General features: G+C 34.9%; 1 protein-coding gene across 1 annotated transcript in view; it reads right to left on the bottom strand.

The window, feature by feature from the left end:
* The window catches only part of LOC129227429 (protein archease-like), a 31244-nt gene extending 19813 nt beyond the window's left edge, over positions 1 to 11431 (bottom strand). Inside the window, exons 1-3 of the mRNA XM_054861987.1 lie at positions 11296 to 11431; positions 3213 to 3237; positions 3114 to 3124 (exon numbers count right to left, since the gene is read on the bottom strand). Coding sequence (XP_054717962.1) covers positions 3114 to 3124; positions 3213 to 3237; positions 11296 to 11401 — 142 coding nt within the window. The 5' untranslated portion in view covers positions 11402 to 11431. The remainder of the gene's footprint in view (positions 1 to 3113; positions 3125 to 3212; positions 3238 to 11295) is intronic.
* Between the last annotated feature and the right edge of the window lie 5889 nt (positions 11432 to 17320).

Genomic DNA, 17320 nt, shown 5'->3' with positions numbered 1-17320 from the left:
TTTAGATAAAAAAAAAGGGACGTTCTCGAAATTTAATTTTTAAAGTAAAAAAAAAAGGTTGAATACAGAACTTAATACTCAAAAAATAAAAACTTATCTTTTATGAAAAGCCCTCCAGAATAGAAAATATAAATAAACACACTGAAGAACTATTATTGCTTGAGAAACAATATCATGATAAATTATCTCAATTTATTCAAAAATTTATTTTTCATCTCACAGGATAATGAGTACTATTTTTCTCTTAAGCACATCACAATACTGCACATTAAAACTAGTATGTTGTGGCCATCACGAAACTTTCTTCTATATTTTTCTTTTTTTTTTCTGATCCCTCCCCATGCTTGACGAGGAAGCAATATTCCCAACAAAAACAAAATTACACATGCAAAAACTTGACGACCATCCCAATGTCTGAATTATTGCAAAAGCAAAGCAAAGAGCGAAAATTGAAAGTTATTTTAAAAGCCTTGCTTGAATTAATTACAAATATTTTATTTGTTAACAAACATAAGATGGCAACAGTTAAAAATTTTAAATCATTGAGAATATATTTCCGATCATTTCCATACAATTAAAATCACGAGAAATACGCAGACGACAATCTATTACGATTTATCTTTCTTATTGTTGCATTAATAAAGCTATTTTTATTCGCAAAAAAAAAATCAACACCTCTTGGAGCGATTGGCGTCAAAATTGAACCAAAGCCTGTTTACATATGGATTCACATATATTCCAAATTTCAACCTAACCAGAGCATAGCATTACTTCTTGAGATAGGGCACTCACAATGGAAAAAAAGAACGGGCGATTGCGCTACCCCCTTTTTAGCTGTCGACACCAAAACAAAATCCGCTCTTATACCCACTAAGGGCCACTTGCCGATACATTTTTCTTTCATTCCGTTCATTATTTCTTGAGATACAGCAGTCACAATTGACCAAAAAAAAACGTTCTATAGCTCAACCCCCCTTTGAGTTATTGACACCAAAATTGAATCAGCAACTGTTCCTGTTAATGGCAACATATGGACCAAATTTTGTTTGATTCCGTCAGTTACTTCCTGAGGAATAGCAAGCACGCGTAACTCAAAAAACGTCCCATTGCTCCACCCCCCTAGGAGGAATTCGCGCCAAAAATCAATGGGCACAAGTTCACATAGGGGCACATATGTGTACCAAATTTTGTTCGATTTCATGAGGTAGTTTTTGCTGTAGAGCGGCCACAAAAAACTGGTCACACACAGACGTGACACACGTACACACACATACATACACACAGGGACACACACACACAGACAGACAGACAGACATTTTCCAAAACTAGTCGAAATGAACTCAGCAAACCTCAAAACGTTCGAATCCGTCAAAATTCGAAATTCGAAAATTTGCACGAATCCAATACTTTTTTATATATATTAGATATAGAAGAAAGTAAAAATGAAAGCAAAGTTGTCAAAAATTTTCTTAGGTTACTCACACTCATTATTTATTAGTTTTTAAGTTCTGTTTTTAATGTCTCACTGAGTCGTAAATTTTTCTAAAAAGACAGAAATCCAACAAACCACTAAAAATCCTAACTTCTGATCACAACATTCTCAAAACCTATTAATTTTTTCAATTAGAGGAATTATTTGTAATTAACTGTAATACTTGTAATACTATGCGGTACCTTTCGAGAAGAAAAATACCATGAAAAAAAAGGGCCGTTTCAATGGGCACTTTCGACCCTGGAAAAAACCTACTTTTCATTGCATTCTGGTTATTTGCGGGGTTTATGTGGAATCTTTCTACTTCTGCTAGCTTCTGGAGTAAAAACAGTGTTTTTACCCAGAATGCATTAAGCGAAACAAGTTCGTTTACTAGCCACTAAAGATGCTGGGTAAAAACCACTTTCTCTGGTACGATGGGAGAACCTCTTTTTACATGGAAATGGGGAATTTTTCAATCAGTTTTTTGTGGAGCCAGAGCGGGGATTTACGGGGTCGATAAGTGCGTTATGAACGTGTCTAGTGGGTGAGGTTTAAAATTATTGCAGAAGATTTCTGTTTGTGTATAAAATGAAATCAACATTAAAATAATTATAAAGTTTTTTTTTTTAAATATTTTCTTTTAAACATAACATTACATGTATTGGTATTAATTTATTAATGTTCCAAAGAAAAAAATGAACCAGTAAAATTAGTATTTATTTTTAGTTTAAGCTGTTTCAAATTAATTTTGATTGAAGAAAAATGTGATTTTTTAAATTATCTAAGATGTTTTATGAATTTTAGAAATCATAACCCTTAACAATTAAGCCAGGGTTCACACAAGGGAAATATCCAAGGTGGGAGTTTTCACCATTACCAGAGTGTTAGGTGGGAAGTGCCTGCAAATGGATTTTTTGTTGAGAGTAAGTTTGGAAAAATTGCTGGATTCACGTAATCCAATGGTGGTCCATCCTTTTTCTGCCTGAGGGCTGCACCTCATAATAAAATCAATCAGGCAGGGTAGAACAGGTATAAAATTTTAAAATATTTCACTTTTCTGAATAACATGGGAGCATATGAAAAAGTAAAGAAAATTACAGAACAATAATTTTTGTTATCATTCATCTGGTGCTTATTTCATTAAAAGCAAGTTTTTCAAAACCCATTAGCTGAATATTTACTTTTGCGGACCAGATGTGGCCCTCAGGCTGTAAGTTGAGCACCACTGTGTAATCAATCTTGCATCTTGGGGGAGCCCTTCAAGCATTCCTGTGAAAATACTTTGCTTCAAAAATAAACTGTGTTGCTAAACATTGGGCCTTGATAAGGATGGTCTAAAGGTGCAAAAAAATTTGCGAATCAATAAAATAAATACAGTATAACCCTGATTTAAAGATTGTCAAGAGACTGGAAAAAGTTATGGTTACATCAAGGACCACAGATATGTGTACCAGTCAAATGTGAACCTGTGAAATGCATCAAATTGAGGAAATCCTTAAATCGGGTATCGTTAAATCGAAGTTATACTGTAATAGCCAATATGTTTTTACAGCAATGTATCTATAAGTTAAATAAGCAGTTGATATTCCTTTCAACACAGCTGAACAGAATGTATTTTTAGTCTACCATAAAAGGATACAGGAATGCAGCCTAAAATGAAATAAATGAACAAAATTAGTTTCATTTAAAATTGATAGAAATAAAATAAATAATATCGGTAATAAACTTATGAACTCACTGAATATCGGCAGGGTGATCCAAGTCTATAAAAAAATAAATAATAATCAACGAAATGAATAATTAATGAACCATATGCAAACAATTGCTAATCCCCCCCCCCTCCCTGCAGTAGCCATAGCTAAGCATAGCTGCCAACAGGCCGACTGAAAAAAATCTTACAATGCACGCTGTGGCTATGTTTCTACTTTTTTGAATATTATAAAGCAAAGTATTAAAATTTAAAGTATTATAACATTTATAAAATCCTTACCTTTACTTGATCTGTGCTTTTATAAGCAAAAAATAAATAAAGAAATTTAAAAATAAGTAAATTGATAAACTTTTATTTCTTTGAACTTAAACTTTAAAAAGTTGCTGATTTCGCAACTTTCAAAAATTGTCTATCCAAAAACTTGTTTAAAACAATAGTTTTTACAGATTAAAATGTTCTCTATGCTGTTATCCGATAAAGAAGTGCGCAGTTCTCACACAAATCGTACAAGTTTGCGATAAGACTATACGATCGTACAAAACATCCAAAAATCTTACAGTGCAAGGCTAAATCGTACAAGTTGGCAGCTATGGCTAAGGAAGAATTGAAAACTGAGCAACATTGAATAGCTCCATTACAAAATCAAGAGACTGCAGTTTTGCCTTTATTTTGGGCCTAACAGTCTAAAATACACTCAGTGCTTAACCGTGGTTATTTTCCAACAGTTCAGTCATGACTATTCTAGACTGATAAGCATAGGCGACTGGTGCACAAAAAAAGTGGGGTTCAAAAGAAGTGAAGGGAATAGGGGGCGTGGCCACTAAAGCTTTTTTTTTTTTTTGTAGAATTGGGCAACATTATTTGCTGCCTTTTAATATTACTGGTTTAATAACTTCTAAAAATGTAAATTATGGCTTCAAAAATTGGAACCAATGGCCACCGAAGACTTCCTTTTCCATTCTAAAGTTCTCTTATGAAATTTGATGAGAAAAGTTCATTTATTTGAAAATTTTCAGTTTTTACTTTCGTGAAATAAATCAATCCACCCTATAAAGAATAATTTCCCAATTGATTATTAATTTTCAACTCTGAAAAGTGAGGATGCAAGACTCCTATACTTTTGGAAGTGAGAGGCGGCAGTTGCTCCCCCCCCCCCCCCAATGTGCGAGCTGCCTATGCTGATAAGCTCAAAACAAGGTGAAACTGTAGTCTATGCATACTGTAACTGAGCAACTAAGAAACTATTACATTAGCAACTTATTAAACTACTTATAATCTGTGTTATCTTAAGGTATTGAATTATGTTATTTCATTCACCCTTCTTCACAAACAGGAATACAGAACAAACATTGCAATACATTATTGAAGCCAGAATTTACCTTCTTGGGGAGAGCAGGGTCTTAACACTTTACACATGCAGAGTTTACCAAACCATACCCAGGGCGAAAAAACTCACCCGGGGTTTTGCAGGTATGTGTGGGTGTGGGTGCAACTTTTTATCAACCTGACTTTTGAATTTCGGAAAAAAGATCTTTTTGATACACCCTACTGACCCGGATCATTCAGATGCTAATTGGGCTCACCTTGCGGCCCCTTGACAAAATTCCATATATTACAATTATACTTTTCACAACATTTCATTTGTATAATCAGTTCTTTTATCACTTTCAAGCTCAATCAATTCTTCTGAAATCAAAACATATTTAAATAAAAATGAGAAAACTCTCTTAGTTTCCAAGTCATTTCAAGTAAAGGTCTGCAGGAAAAAGGGATTTCATATTAGATTTGGGATAGCTAAACATGCTCTTTACGATAGGACAAGAGTTTTTTACAAAAAAAATATACAAAAGAAAAATCTCCCAAAAAATAGCTCATTTTTCTAAAATAAAAAAAAAAAAAGCAGAAAAATTTTTGTTTTTTAAAAAATGCGGACCTAAAAATTAAAACCTGAATCGACACCTGCTGACAAGGTAGATGAACGAAATGTAAGTTTGTAAATGAACTTAAAAAACTGAGTTCATCTCAGGTTAACTTGATTATCAGACTTTGCTTTGCAATGCATGAAATAAACACCACGAAGAAAGTTCAATGGGCTACCCTAAGCAATTGCAATTACTTAGGATTGCATTCATATAACAGAAAGTCTTAAAGATACAGCAGTCTTTTTTTACTACTATTAATGTGTAAAAACTGTCTGCATGGAATATGTACACCAAAAGTAAACAAAAAGGTTAACAGAAAGATTTGCAACTATGCCACTTTTGGAGATTTTCTCTTGAATAAAAAGGAAGTTAACCAATAAGATTCGCATTTGAGTCTGCATTGCATCAATTTGTTCTTGTACAAGCTAAGCATATGATTGAGGTTGCCTCAAATATACGCTCAATAATGACTTAATGCTTTGTTCACATCTAGTCCACCTTTCCTGTGAATTAAGTTCAGTGTCATGCATGGTTCGCCAATGTATATCAGTCGATATATCATGACATATATCCGATATTTATTTTGAAGATATTTTGATGTTTTCAATATTTATTTTTTAACTACGGTATTTTCAATATAAAACAGTTCTATGTTATTCATAGTAATATTGCTCATTTATAATTAAAAATAACCAAAAAGTTATTTGTATGATGCATAAATACAGCATTAATATAACAAAATATAATATTCTTTTTTTTTATTTTATATTCATAAAATTAATAGTAATGTAACAATTTTAATCCATATTAAAAGTACCTAATTAAATATTAGACATTGGTTAGAAAAAAAGAAAATGTCTTATGACTGTGCACCAACTACTGCATGTAATTTATTTCTGAATCATATAACTATGTAAAACTAGCTAACAGAAGACAAATGAGTAAAACAGCTAATGCTAAATTAACTCTATTAAAGTTGACAAAAATGTAAAATGAAATATTAGTTAGGAATAATGAAAGAAACCTTAATTTAAGTCTGCATATTTTATTATAATAATAACGTAAGAAAATAAAGAGTGATTTGAGGATGCATTTATTATTTTGAAGACATTTGTTTGTGCTGATTGAAAATATCGGATATATATATCAAAATATCGGATAAAAAGTAGAATGGGAATATTTAAAAATTGAAAACATATGGTTCATATTTCTTCAGTGAGGGAGTAAATAGCTCTTTTACCGGGTGTGAAAGCCGATTAAGGAATGATTGCCTAGGTAATCAGTAAGGTGTCAAACTCAGGCCCGGATTTGCATTAGGGTGGTGCAAAATTTCGAAGGTGAAAATTCTTTGAGTCTTACCCTCCCATTTGGTTGCAATCAGGGTTGGCCGAATTGGACCCAATGGGTTTTTTTTGAAAAAACCCATTTAAAAAAACCCATTATTTAACCCACTTTTGGGTTTTTTAAAATTTTCTGAGAAGTTTTTAAAAAAATTAACTAATTTAAATACTTTTACAATTTAAACTTCTTTTTTATTTGTTCTTCACCACGGACAATGAACGTAAAAAATGAATTTTGAACTTTAATAGTATTTCTTAACTCTTAAGGGCATTAAAAAAATACTTCAAAGATTTTAAATAAATGTATTTAACTTTTTTCTTTAACTGGTCAATAAATAACTCAAATTATATTAACCAAGTCCTGTCACGTCTGATTTTCTCAATATTTGTAGATTGTACAGAGGAAACTAATTTAGTTAAAAAGCTTTCATGTGAATTATTTTCTGCAAACCAACCCGTCACAAATCTCGAATAAACACAAGGTATATATTTTAGAAATAAACGGATTTTTCAAACGGTCGACAGAAAACAGATCAGGCACAGTATTTTCATTATCTTACGAATAAGTTTAATATTTCTTACTCTGTACACAGAAACAGAAAAACGGGCAACATAAAATTCAAAGAAATGTCTTGATTAAGCTGGAATTCAGTAAAAAGGGATTTAAACCACTTGAGGTTCTACTGTAGTTTTGCATAACAAAATGAAATACGATAAAGTAAAATGAAAAAAAAATGTCGTAATTAAAACAAACAATAGATTTTATCACTCGAGAAATAACTTTGCCTTAACTGTTGGTAATAATGAAAATTAAAAAATCTGAAACTTCACCATTCTTGGGTTTTTTGTCTTTGATACTTTTCTTCAGAAAACGTTGAATTTTAACTAGTTTTCCAGCTTTTTTTTACCCGAAGACAATTTTTGCACTTTGTCCATATACTTACGCTACAATATGCTACAAGTACCCCACATTTTCCCTAAAAAAAGACAAAAAAACCCACTTTTCTTTTAAAAAACCCAAAAAACCCTGGGTCCATGGGCTTTTTTAAAAAAACCCGGGTTTTTGCCAACCCTGGTTGCAATGCATAAGAAAATAAGAATACAAAATTTTATAACAATTGAACAATATTTAGAGGTAGCTAGTTCAAAGCAGATGAAGTTTGCACCATTGCTGAATATACACTGGTGTGCAAAAATTAAGGACAAGGTCGAAAAATTAGCATATCAGCTGAACGAAGAGGCAGAGCAGACAGAAAGACCAATCAGGAGATTAAGTGAGGTGATGTACGGTAGCACATGCGCCGATATGCAGGCAGACGTAATGGGGGAGTGTCTGAGCAGTATAAAGCATGTTGTCGGTGTAAGATCAGTATTTCTGGCAAAGAGATTGCACGCCATATAGCAGTTAAAATCACACAGAGTTGCTGAAATGGCGAATAATTAATCTGTTGGACGACATCTGGATGCTTTTACCCGAGGTCGAATCATTGGGAAGTTTGAGGAAGGCCGCAGTGTGACAAGTGTGGCTGCAGAGTTCGGAATTGCTTACAGCATCGTTTCACGACTTTGGACACAATTTCAAACTACAGGAACAGCTATCCGGGGGTTCAGCAGTGGTTGTCCACGAGGAACCACACCCGCAGATGACCGGTATATTGTCTTACAGGCCAGAAGAAAGAGGCGGCAGACAGCGGGAGAAATCACTAGACACACGACACAGGCGACTGGACGACCGATATCGCGTTTTACCGTGGCCAGAAGACTGCACGGTGGTGGGCTGTTTTGCACGACGCCCTATACGGTGTGTACCTCTAACGCCTGCCCATCGGAGAAGGCGTTCTCTGTGGTGCCAGGAATACCTGAATTGGAGAGACAATAAATGGGGACGAGTACTCTTTACAGATGAGAGCAGATTCAGTCTGAGAAGCGATTCAACGAGATTCTTCTTCCATATGTGCGTCTTTTTAGAGGCGCTATGGGTCCGCAGTTCCTTTTCATGGACGACAATGCACCATATTATCGCACAGTAGCTGCCGAACAGCTCTTAGAGAGTGAGGATGTTGAACGTATGGATTGGCCGGCACGATCTCCGGATCTCAATCCCATCGAGCATGTATGGGATTTTCTAGCCAGACGCTTGGCAGCTCGTACCTTACCACCAGTAACGATTCGGGAGCTTCGATTGGCGCTGCAGGACGAATGGGCTGCAATGCCTCAACAACTCATTGACACCCTCATTCTCAGCATGGGCAGACGCTGTGAAACCTGCCTAGAAGTCGGGGGAGATCATATCCCTACTAAAGACTGGATGTTTCTTGCTGGACACCCATCACAGGGATGTTTCGGCCTTCAGTCGCAATGTGCTCCATGCTACTTTTTCAATAAAGCTTCTTTTTATCCCTTTGATTTCTCTTCTAGTAAATGTTTCTTACATTACACATGTCCTTACGTATTGGGGATCTTACGGTATTAAATGTGTTGATTTGGAAAGCTTTTGTACAAAGTTATATTGAAAAAACCGTCTCGTCCTTAATTTTTGCACACCAGTGTAGGTGTAGACAAAGGACCAAACTAATCACAAATATGATTGCAATTTCCACTAACAGAAATTAATTACGTTGTAAAATTGCTATTTTATGTACAGTGTTTCAACATTAGCCATGAAATATATTCCACAAATAAACAAATGTTTTTTCTAAAATGTTGCAGTTTATGCAATTTTGTAAAATTTTTTGTAAGTTGACAAGTGTTGGGCTTAGACCAAAGGAGCATCAATACTGGCAAAAGCAAAGCACCTGTTTTACTGGTACAAACGAATTAAGAAATAATTAATTCTGGAATGTTAACACCCCATAATGGAATTATTGGGTCCTGTTTTAATGAATGCACAGGGTTCTCTTTTACACTAAAATCACTTTTCTGTAACCGATTCTAGACCTGCTGAAAGTTCATTGATATGAATAAATGCATTACAAAACTCTATAAGGAAAACTAGCTGATGTAAAGAACCATAGAATACAATCTGTTAAAAAATTGCTGTTCAACTCAAGAGACGATTATCGAGAATTTCTTGAACCGGTTTTAATAGTTCAGCATAAAACCCCTTCTCCTAGAATTCAGATTTATTGCACCTAGAGCTATGCACCATACTCAATGAACGTTAAAAATCTTGTACTGTTTTAAAATATAAATGTTTAATCAGTAATCACTAGCTCACCATCACTTCAGTAGAAGATATTGGATTGTAAAAGATAAGGTATATTTGCAGAACGTGTTTATTTAAAGTCTTAAGTGGACCGCTCCTGTACTTTAAGAATGCACGTTGTAATAATTTCAATTTAATGAAATCTAAATTTCAAAATTGCAATTTAAAAATATTCATGAAGAAGTAAGTAAAATTGTGTGGCTCTTTCGAAAATAAAGTGACACACTTGAATAGAAGACAATTGGTAAAGCTGTTCAAGAAGTGAATGAAAAAATAATGCTGCAAAGTAAGTACCTGAGATTATGCCCCAAAATATCATGAAATTTGAGTACTTTCTAACTTGTCATCAGCTTGATTAGCTGAAAAAATGAATTTTCCAGACACATTCAATCATGCAAATTCAAATCTGAGGGTCTTTGAGAATTATCACAAAGCACTAAAATTTATTGAAGGAAGTCAGTTATTAATGCCCATGCTGAAAGGAATTAATACATATTATAAAACAGTTTAATGAAAAAATAATAACCATTGAAGATCAATTTCAGTTCCTGTTGCAGGTAGTTGAGAACATTTCTGCCGCTTATGCTGATAGCAAAAAATAGTTGGGTAGGTACTAGCACAATCACATCCATAGTGAGTTAAATATAATTGTGGTACTATAATTTTCAACTTATAAAATGCTACAGACATAAATGAAATAAAATTATATTGCTTTCCAAGCCTTTTTTTTTCCTTTTGTGTTTATTGCGTAAAATTAATATTACCAAACTTTGAGGCTGTTGAGCTACCTGTAAAAGTTAAAATTATGAGTTCAAACTTCACAATAATTATTTTTTACATAAAAGGAACTAAATAGGAGGGTAAGACCAGTAAAAATCAGAACTTTTTAAAAAATGTCCTTTTTGCACCACCCTAATCTGCATACCTGCAGACCTCGCAGTACAGGAGGGCCTATGTTGTTAAAGGACCCAAAGGCCCAAGGAATTGAAAAAAAAAAGGCTGAAAAAGACTGGCCAGACTTATTTACATTGCAAATATACACTGCCAGCCTCTGGGGCCCTACAGATTTCTGCTGCAGAATTCCAAAATTTATAAATTTAGGCCTGGCCAAACTCTTAACTCTGGAGGGTTCCGGGTTCAAGGCCAGCTGGCTGAAGATCCTTTAGGTTCCTTCATGGTGACTGGAGCATGTTAAATATGTTCCTGGTTACAAAATCCTCCCAAGTTCCCGTTCGAAATCAATACCTCTGGGGTGCTGGATCCGGGGTTGCTTGGTTCCTGGATAGGATCGAAGAACAGAGCTATCCTCAGGGTCCCACACAACCCGTTACACCACGAAAAGTGGTAAGTAAGGGGGACTCTGGAGTGTAATGTGGGAGCTAATAACTGAAGATGACATGACTGGGTAATGAGGAGGGAAAAAATGCATTTGTCTATCATTTGTACAAAAGGTCTATGAATACATAGTGGTAGATTTTTGTGAAAGAGATATCCATGAATGCAAAACTGGGCTCTATTTACATTTTTACAATGAACAATAATATAATACAACTCCCGTCAGGAGATCGAAACGAAAGCATAAACGCTACGCGGTGGAGGGGGCAGGGGGAGCGAGAATTTTAAAACATTGTTAAGTTTCTTACATTCATACTTTATAGGAGGAATTCTCAAATCTTCTTCACTGAATTCCTGGTTAGGAGGATCACTTTCGTGGTCATAGCCATCATCAACATCACCGGCTTCGGCCATAATTGTTGATGTCTGCTAGGCGAAATTACCATGTTGCCACCTAACAAGAATTACGATTTGAGGACGTCAGTAATGGAAAATGCTAGAGGCATCAACCCCGTCTAATGACCGAAAAACAACACTATCCCTTAAAAAAATATCCCAAAATTTTATCATTCTAAAACATTATGAGACTGAAAGGTTTTTATACAAGCTTTAAAGAGTTTCATTGTAAAACGTCATAGCATGTATCTCGCCTTCTGTCATTTAAAGGCGTGGTTTCTATGAACCAATGACAGCGCGTCAGATTTGTATAACTGCTTTGCTCTCACGCTCACTGCCGTAGCCTACGAGGATGCAACGCTTCTCTGTTTGAGGAGCCTGTCATTTTCGACCGATTTCCGAAGCTGAAAGGGGACCAGAAATATAGTTCAGTTTCAGTTCGATAGATGGAGCTTTTAGCGTTGCCAACAAACCGCCCGATTGCATATGTTTGCGTGTTAAAATGCGGTTTTGCTTTCGCTTTGAATAGCAAATAATAGATAAAATTGAAGCTGAAAGGAAATATTGTTGGATACTTTAAAGTTCAGCTTCTAAGGTACTTCAATGAAAGAATGCCCCTCCAAAAAATGTTCATAATAAGTTTTAAATAGTGCTTTCAAGAAAATGTTTTATCGGACCAAACCCTGCTACACTTTTTTAAATTACGTAAAATAGAAAACATATTTTAAACCGAATTGCATTATTACCATGGGCGTATCTAGAGGGCGGCGAGGGAGGGCAACTGCACCTTGACATTGGAAAACATATTTTAAAATAAAACATGAGATTTCAAAAAATTGATAATTGACGTTTGTTTCAATTTCAATTTGTTGATAATTTGGCTCTAGTGACCTGACTTTTAAAGTGTAAATTTTTCTTTGGGAGCTAAAGCGAATATAGATAATTTCAACTGTGTATTTTAGTCATATTAATTGTTATTGGCATTGGGGTGGGGGGATTTTTTTAAATTATTTTTTATTTATTTATTACTTTATTTTATTTTATTTTTATTTATTTATTTTATTTTATTGTTTACATTTTTTTTTCATTTAATTTTTTAGTTTGCGTGCTCGTATGTGTGTGTGTGTGTGTGTATGTGGTATATCTTTCGCACAGAACTTTTCGAATAAAGTAATAATAATAATAATAATTGAAAATAAATAAGTAAATAAAAATATTCCAAAAAAAATAAATAAATAAACAGGGAAAAAAAACAAAAGCTAAAAAATAAAAAAGGAAAAGAGGGTCGAGTTTTTTTTTTGGTAGGAGGGGGCACCCCTAACTGACATAGATTCTCGCTAAAAAAAGAAAATTATGATTATCTGGCCACGCCCGCTATCTCAGTGGGTAGCGGAAACTGAAAAGCAACTATAAAATTTCTCTACTAAATTAGGGGGATTATTGTCCCCTCCTGCTCCCCCTCCCCCTTAAATTTAGGAACCGAATTAAAGGAATGTTTTTAAAGTGGTGAAATTTTTTTTTATTTTAAATGCATTTTAAATTTTGGAGCTTAAAGGAAAGACTATGCTAAAGCGTAAGATGATATACAAGGCCGCCAGGATCCCAACGCCCCCCCTCCAGGACTGACGGAATTAGCTCCCCTATAAAATTATCCTCCTTCAAAATAACAATGGCGGAATTGGCACCATGAGTGTCCCCTCATAGGCACTTCTAACACAACTAGTTATCTGAAGAAAAAAAAAAACACGAGCGCTTTATAGCATGGCTTTGATAAAAATGTTATGATCTTAAGAGAGTTCATTTCTGTGTTGAAAGAGAAGACATGGTTTCGATGGGAGTTCCTGGCGCAGACCGCTCCGCTGTTTCTTTCTTTTTGGAGGGGGAGGCGGTAATTTTAGAAGGTTTTCAATCTTATTTTACTGCTACTACAAAACCCATCCGCCCTATACAGACCTCTCAATTGCTATGAAACGCTTCCAAAGAACAAAGCTGTCCAAACCCTCTAAAATGACCCTCCTAAAGCGAGAGGGTTATCAACGCAAACTGCCTCATTATTTTTTTTTTTTCTGGTGGAGGGGAGGTGGGTAATTTTTGAAAGCTTTTCATAGTGCAATCTCAGCTATAAGCCCCCAGTGAGCTCTCCTAACATTACCCACATTATATCTATCGCGCACTATCAAAAACGTATAACTAAAAACTTGAAGAGTCGTTCTGATAAAAAGATGTATGACCTTGAGAGAGTTCATTTCTGTGCGGAAAAAGATAGGTGTGCCACGCTGGGGACTGACAGAAATTGCTCGGGGGGGGGGGATCGTTACCGGGGCGTGCTCCATAAAATTTGAGAGTCATCCTGGGGAAATACTTCTGATTTGGGTTCACACGGGGGTACGGTACAAGTGCAGTCTTTTCCACTGAAATTTACAGGGAGGGGGTAATTTGGGTAGTATTGTCATTGGAGGCCACTATATAGCATTCGAATGGGTGATACAATACATAGCGCATGATCTCAGTGGCGGATCCAGACGATCCTGTTGGGAGGAGCGAGTGAGTCATGCATTACACTTGACTTATGAAAATAAAAAATTTCCATTAATTAACTGAAGCATGATGTGTTTTTTTTTTTTTTTTTTTCAAAATATGTAATGGTTCAAAGAGTTTAAAGAAAGTTGTGTTTTAATACCAAGAATAAACTAGTATGTTGTGGCTATTACGAAACTTTCTTCTATATTTTTCTTTTTTTTTTCGGATCCTTCCCCATGCTTGACGAGGAAGCAATATTCCCAACAAAAACAAAATTACACATGCAAAAACTGAAAGTTATTTTAAAAGCCTTGCTTGAATTAATTACAAATATTTTATTTGTTAACAAACATAAGATGGCAACAGTTAAAAATTTTAAATCATTGAGATAATATTTCCGATCATTTCCATACAATTAAAATCACGAGAAACACGCAGACGACAATCTATTACGATTTATCTTTCTTATTGTTGCATTAATAAAGCTATTTTTATTCGCAAATAATAATAATAATAATAAAAAACACACCTTTGAGCGATTGGTGTCAAAATTGAACCAAAGCCTGTTTACATATGGTTCATATATATTCCAAATTTCAACCAGAACGTAGCATTACTTCTTGAGATAGGGCACTCACAATGGAAAAAAAGAACGGGCGATTGCGCTACCCCCTTTTTAGCTATTGACACCAAAATAAAATCAGCTTTTATACCCTTTAAGGGCTACTTGCCGATAAATTTTTCTTTCATTCCGTTCATTATTTCTTGAGATACAGCAGTCACAATCGACGACAAAAAAGTTCTATAGCTCAACCTCCGTTTAAGTTATTGACACCAAAATTGAATCAGCACCTGTTCCTGTTACTGGCAACATATGGACCAAATTTTGTTTGATTCGCCAGTTACTTCCTGAGGAATAGCAATCACGTGTAACTCAAAAAACGTCCCATTGCTCCAACCCCCTTGGAGGAATTCGCGCCAAAAACCAATGGGCACAAGTTCACATAGGGGCACATATGTGTACCAAATTTCGTTCGATTTCATGCAGTAGTTTTTGCTGTAGAGCGGCCACAAAAAACTGGTCACACACAGACGTGACACACTCACATACACACACACATTCACACACACACATACACACACACACACACACACACACACACATACACACACACACATACACACACAGACAGACAGACATTTTCCAAAAATAGTCGAAATGGACTCAGCACACCTAAAAACGTTCGAATCCGTCAAAATTCGAAATTCGAAAATTTGCACGAATCCAAAAGTAAAAATTGAAAGAAAAAAAGTAAGATTCCTCCTACTAATACTCTAGATCCTGATCTGAATCAGGATCCATTATCCAAATTAAACCCTTCCGCTTTTGATTTGTTTGAGCAATTGTATCTTTTTCCTTACGAACGGAAGTGTCAAGATGGCTTCTTTTTTACCAGTCTTCGTAACGAACACAATGAAATGCTAATATTGCATTTGTAGATAAAATTTGAAGATAGTTATGGATTTCTTTGTTTGCGCTGTTTAACATTCGCGCATGAGTAAGAGAGTTTTGCGGGCACTCTCTAAAATTTTTTGTTAGGAACGCATTTTTAGACTATTTGGTGGTTAATAGGAGGATTATTTCAGTATAAATATGCATATGTGTTTGACATATTATCCCGTCAGAATATATGTTGTTTTACTTTTCCTTCGGAAAATTCAACAATTTTCAAGCATTTTTTTTTTTTTTTTTTTTGGTTTTACTCATGTCCCCTTTTAGAATTAACCTGTTCTCGGAAGGGAGGGGGACGCACCGCACATCCTATTGACTTTTTTTTCACTCAAACGTTATATACAGGCGTTTTATAGAAGTTTACAGATCGAAAAAGGCGCTATTTTATAGTCCTCATTAATGGTTTTATTTGATATTTTTGTTGAATGCATCAGTTTATCAGAAACTAATTGCTGAATGTTTAGTTCAAAATTTGTAGCATTATCATTAAACATGCTTTTCGATTCGTAGCATTTTGAAAAACCACGGGCCACATTTATCGTACCGATTCGCACGTCGTATGTGCCCCTCTGGTCGCAGAGTGGGTGCCACTGTTCTTATGGTTTTACTCTTACACTGTTTCGATTCATTAGAGTTCCTTTCGTGAAACATTTAGCGTAAACATAAAATCTGAAAAGAAAACCTGAAATTTATTCAAAAGTATTATTTTAAAAACATAGATAAACCCGCTGTGCTACGAAAAAAAAAAAAAAAAAAGATTGCAAAAACTTTGTTTGAAACAAATTTTTGTTTTCGAATGCTTTGCTACTTCAAAATTTATTCTGAAAATTTATTTATTCTTCAATGAATTATGAAAACAGCATGTTTTAAGTCCGAAAAATGCGTTCCTTGATAATTCCATTGGCGCATCGATAACGGGAGAGGGGGTTATCCGTAATTTACTTTATCAACCCTGCGTCTGCTTTTGATTTTCAGATTGATAATGCTAATACTACATTTCGCACGAAAAAGAAATGTTTGTGAACTTAACTGCATATCCTTCTTGCATAAAAAGTAGCATGTAAGAGCATTTTAATAAATCAAATTTAGAAAACAAATAACGAACATAATGATTAACAAAATTTCGAGTTGCAGTACATAAGGAAAGTTAGGCACATATAATAAACACCGATTGTGTAGAAGATTTCGGACGAAACCAAGATGCGGCCCACTGCCAATAAATTTTGAGCGTTGACAGTCGTTTAGAGGGGAAGGGGAGGTCCCCCAAAACCAGTCAGCAGATCCACGCAGAGGGGAAGAAAAACAGTGCAGCTCTCTCTCTCTTCCCGAAAGCTAGGAAATTTCTGTCGGATGAGTCACAGGGCAGAATTAGCCATAGAGCAGAAGTAGCAAATGCTACGGGCCCCGCGCTTCTGGGGGCCCCGCACCATGAGAAAAAATTCCAGAAAAAAAAAATACTTTAACCCGTTTAATTTTCTCTCGATCTTTCTCTTTTTATTTAGATTTAGCTTTTCTAAATGCTCGAGTAAATTTAAAATCTTATTTTTTTGATAGATTGCTTTCCCGAAATTTCCCCCAATTGAAGTCTTAAAAACGCAATTTTAATTGATCTTTCTTAGTGAAAAGAGAAAAAGCTCTGTTGGGTCAGAGAAGTTTCAAAATTGAACTAAAAATTACAATTTTAGGCAAAGTTTGGAAAACGGAGAATTGGGTTTTTTTCTGGATTTTTTTTTCTTTTTTCAAAATGAAGTCAATTTTAAGGTATCTTAGGAAATTTAAGGGAATTAGGGTCCTAAAACTTTCAGCTATTCAAGCCTAAAAAAAGGAGAAAGTTTTGGTTGTTTCATAACAAGGAAAGGGGAAGGGGTTCTTTCCTGAAATTGTGCTCAAAACTGAAATCAATT

This window comes from Uloborus diversus, chromosome 8, assembly GCF_026930045.1.
Source record: "Uloborus diversus isolate 005 chromosome 8, Udiv.v.3.1, whole genome shotgun sequence".
Lineage (NCBI taxonomy): Eukaryota > Metazoa > Arthropoda > Arachnida > Araneae > Uloboridae > Uloborus > Uloborus diversus.
Note: the sequence above shows the minus strand (reverse complement) of the source record. Positions and strands in the feature narration are given on the sequence as shown.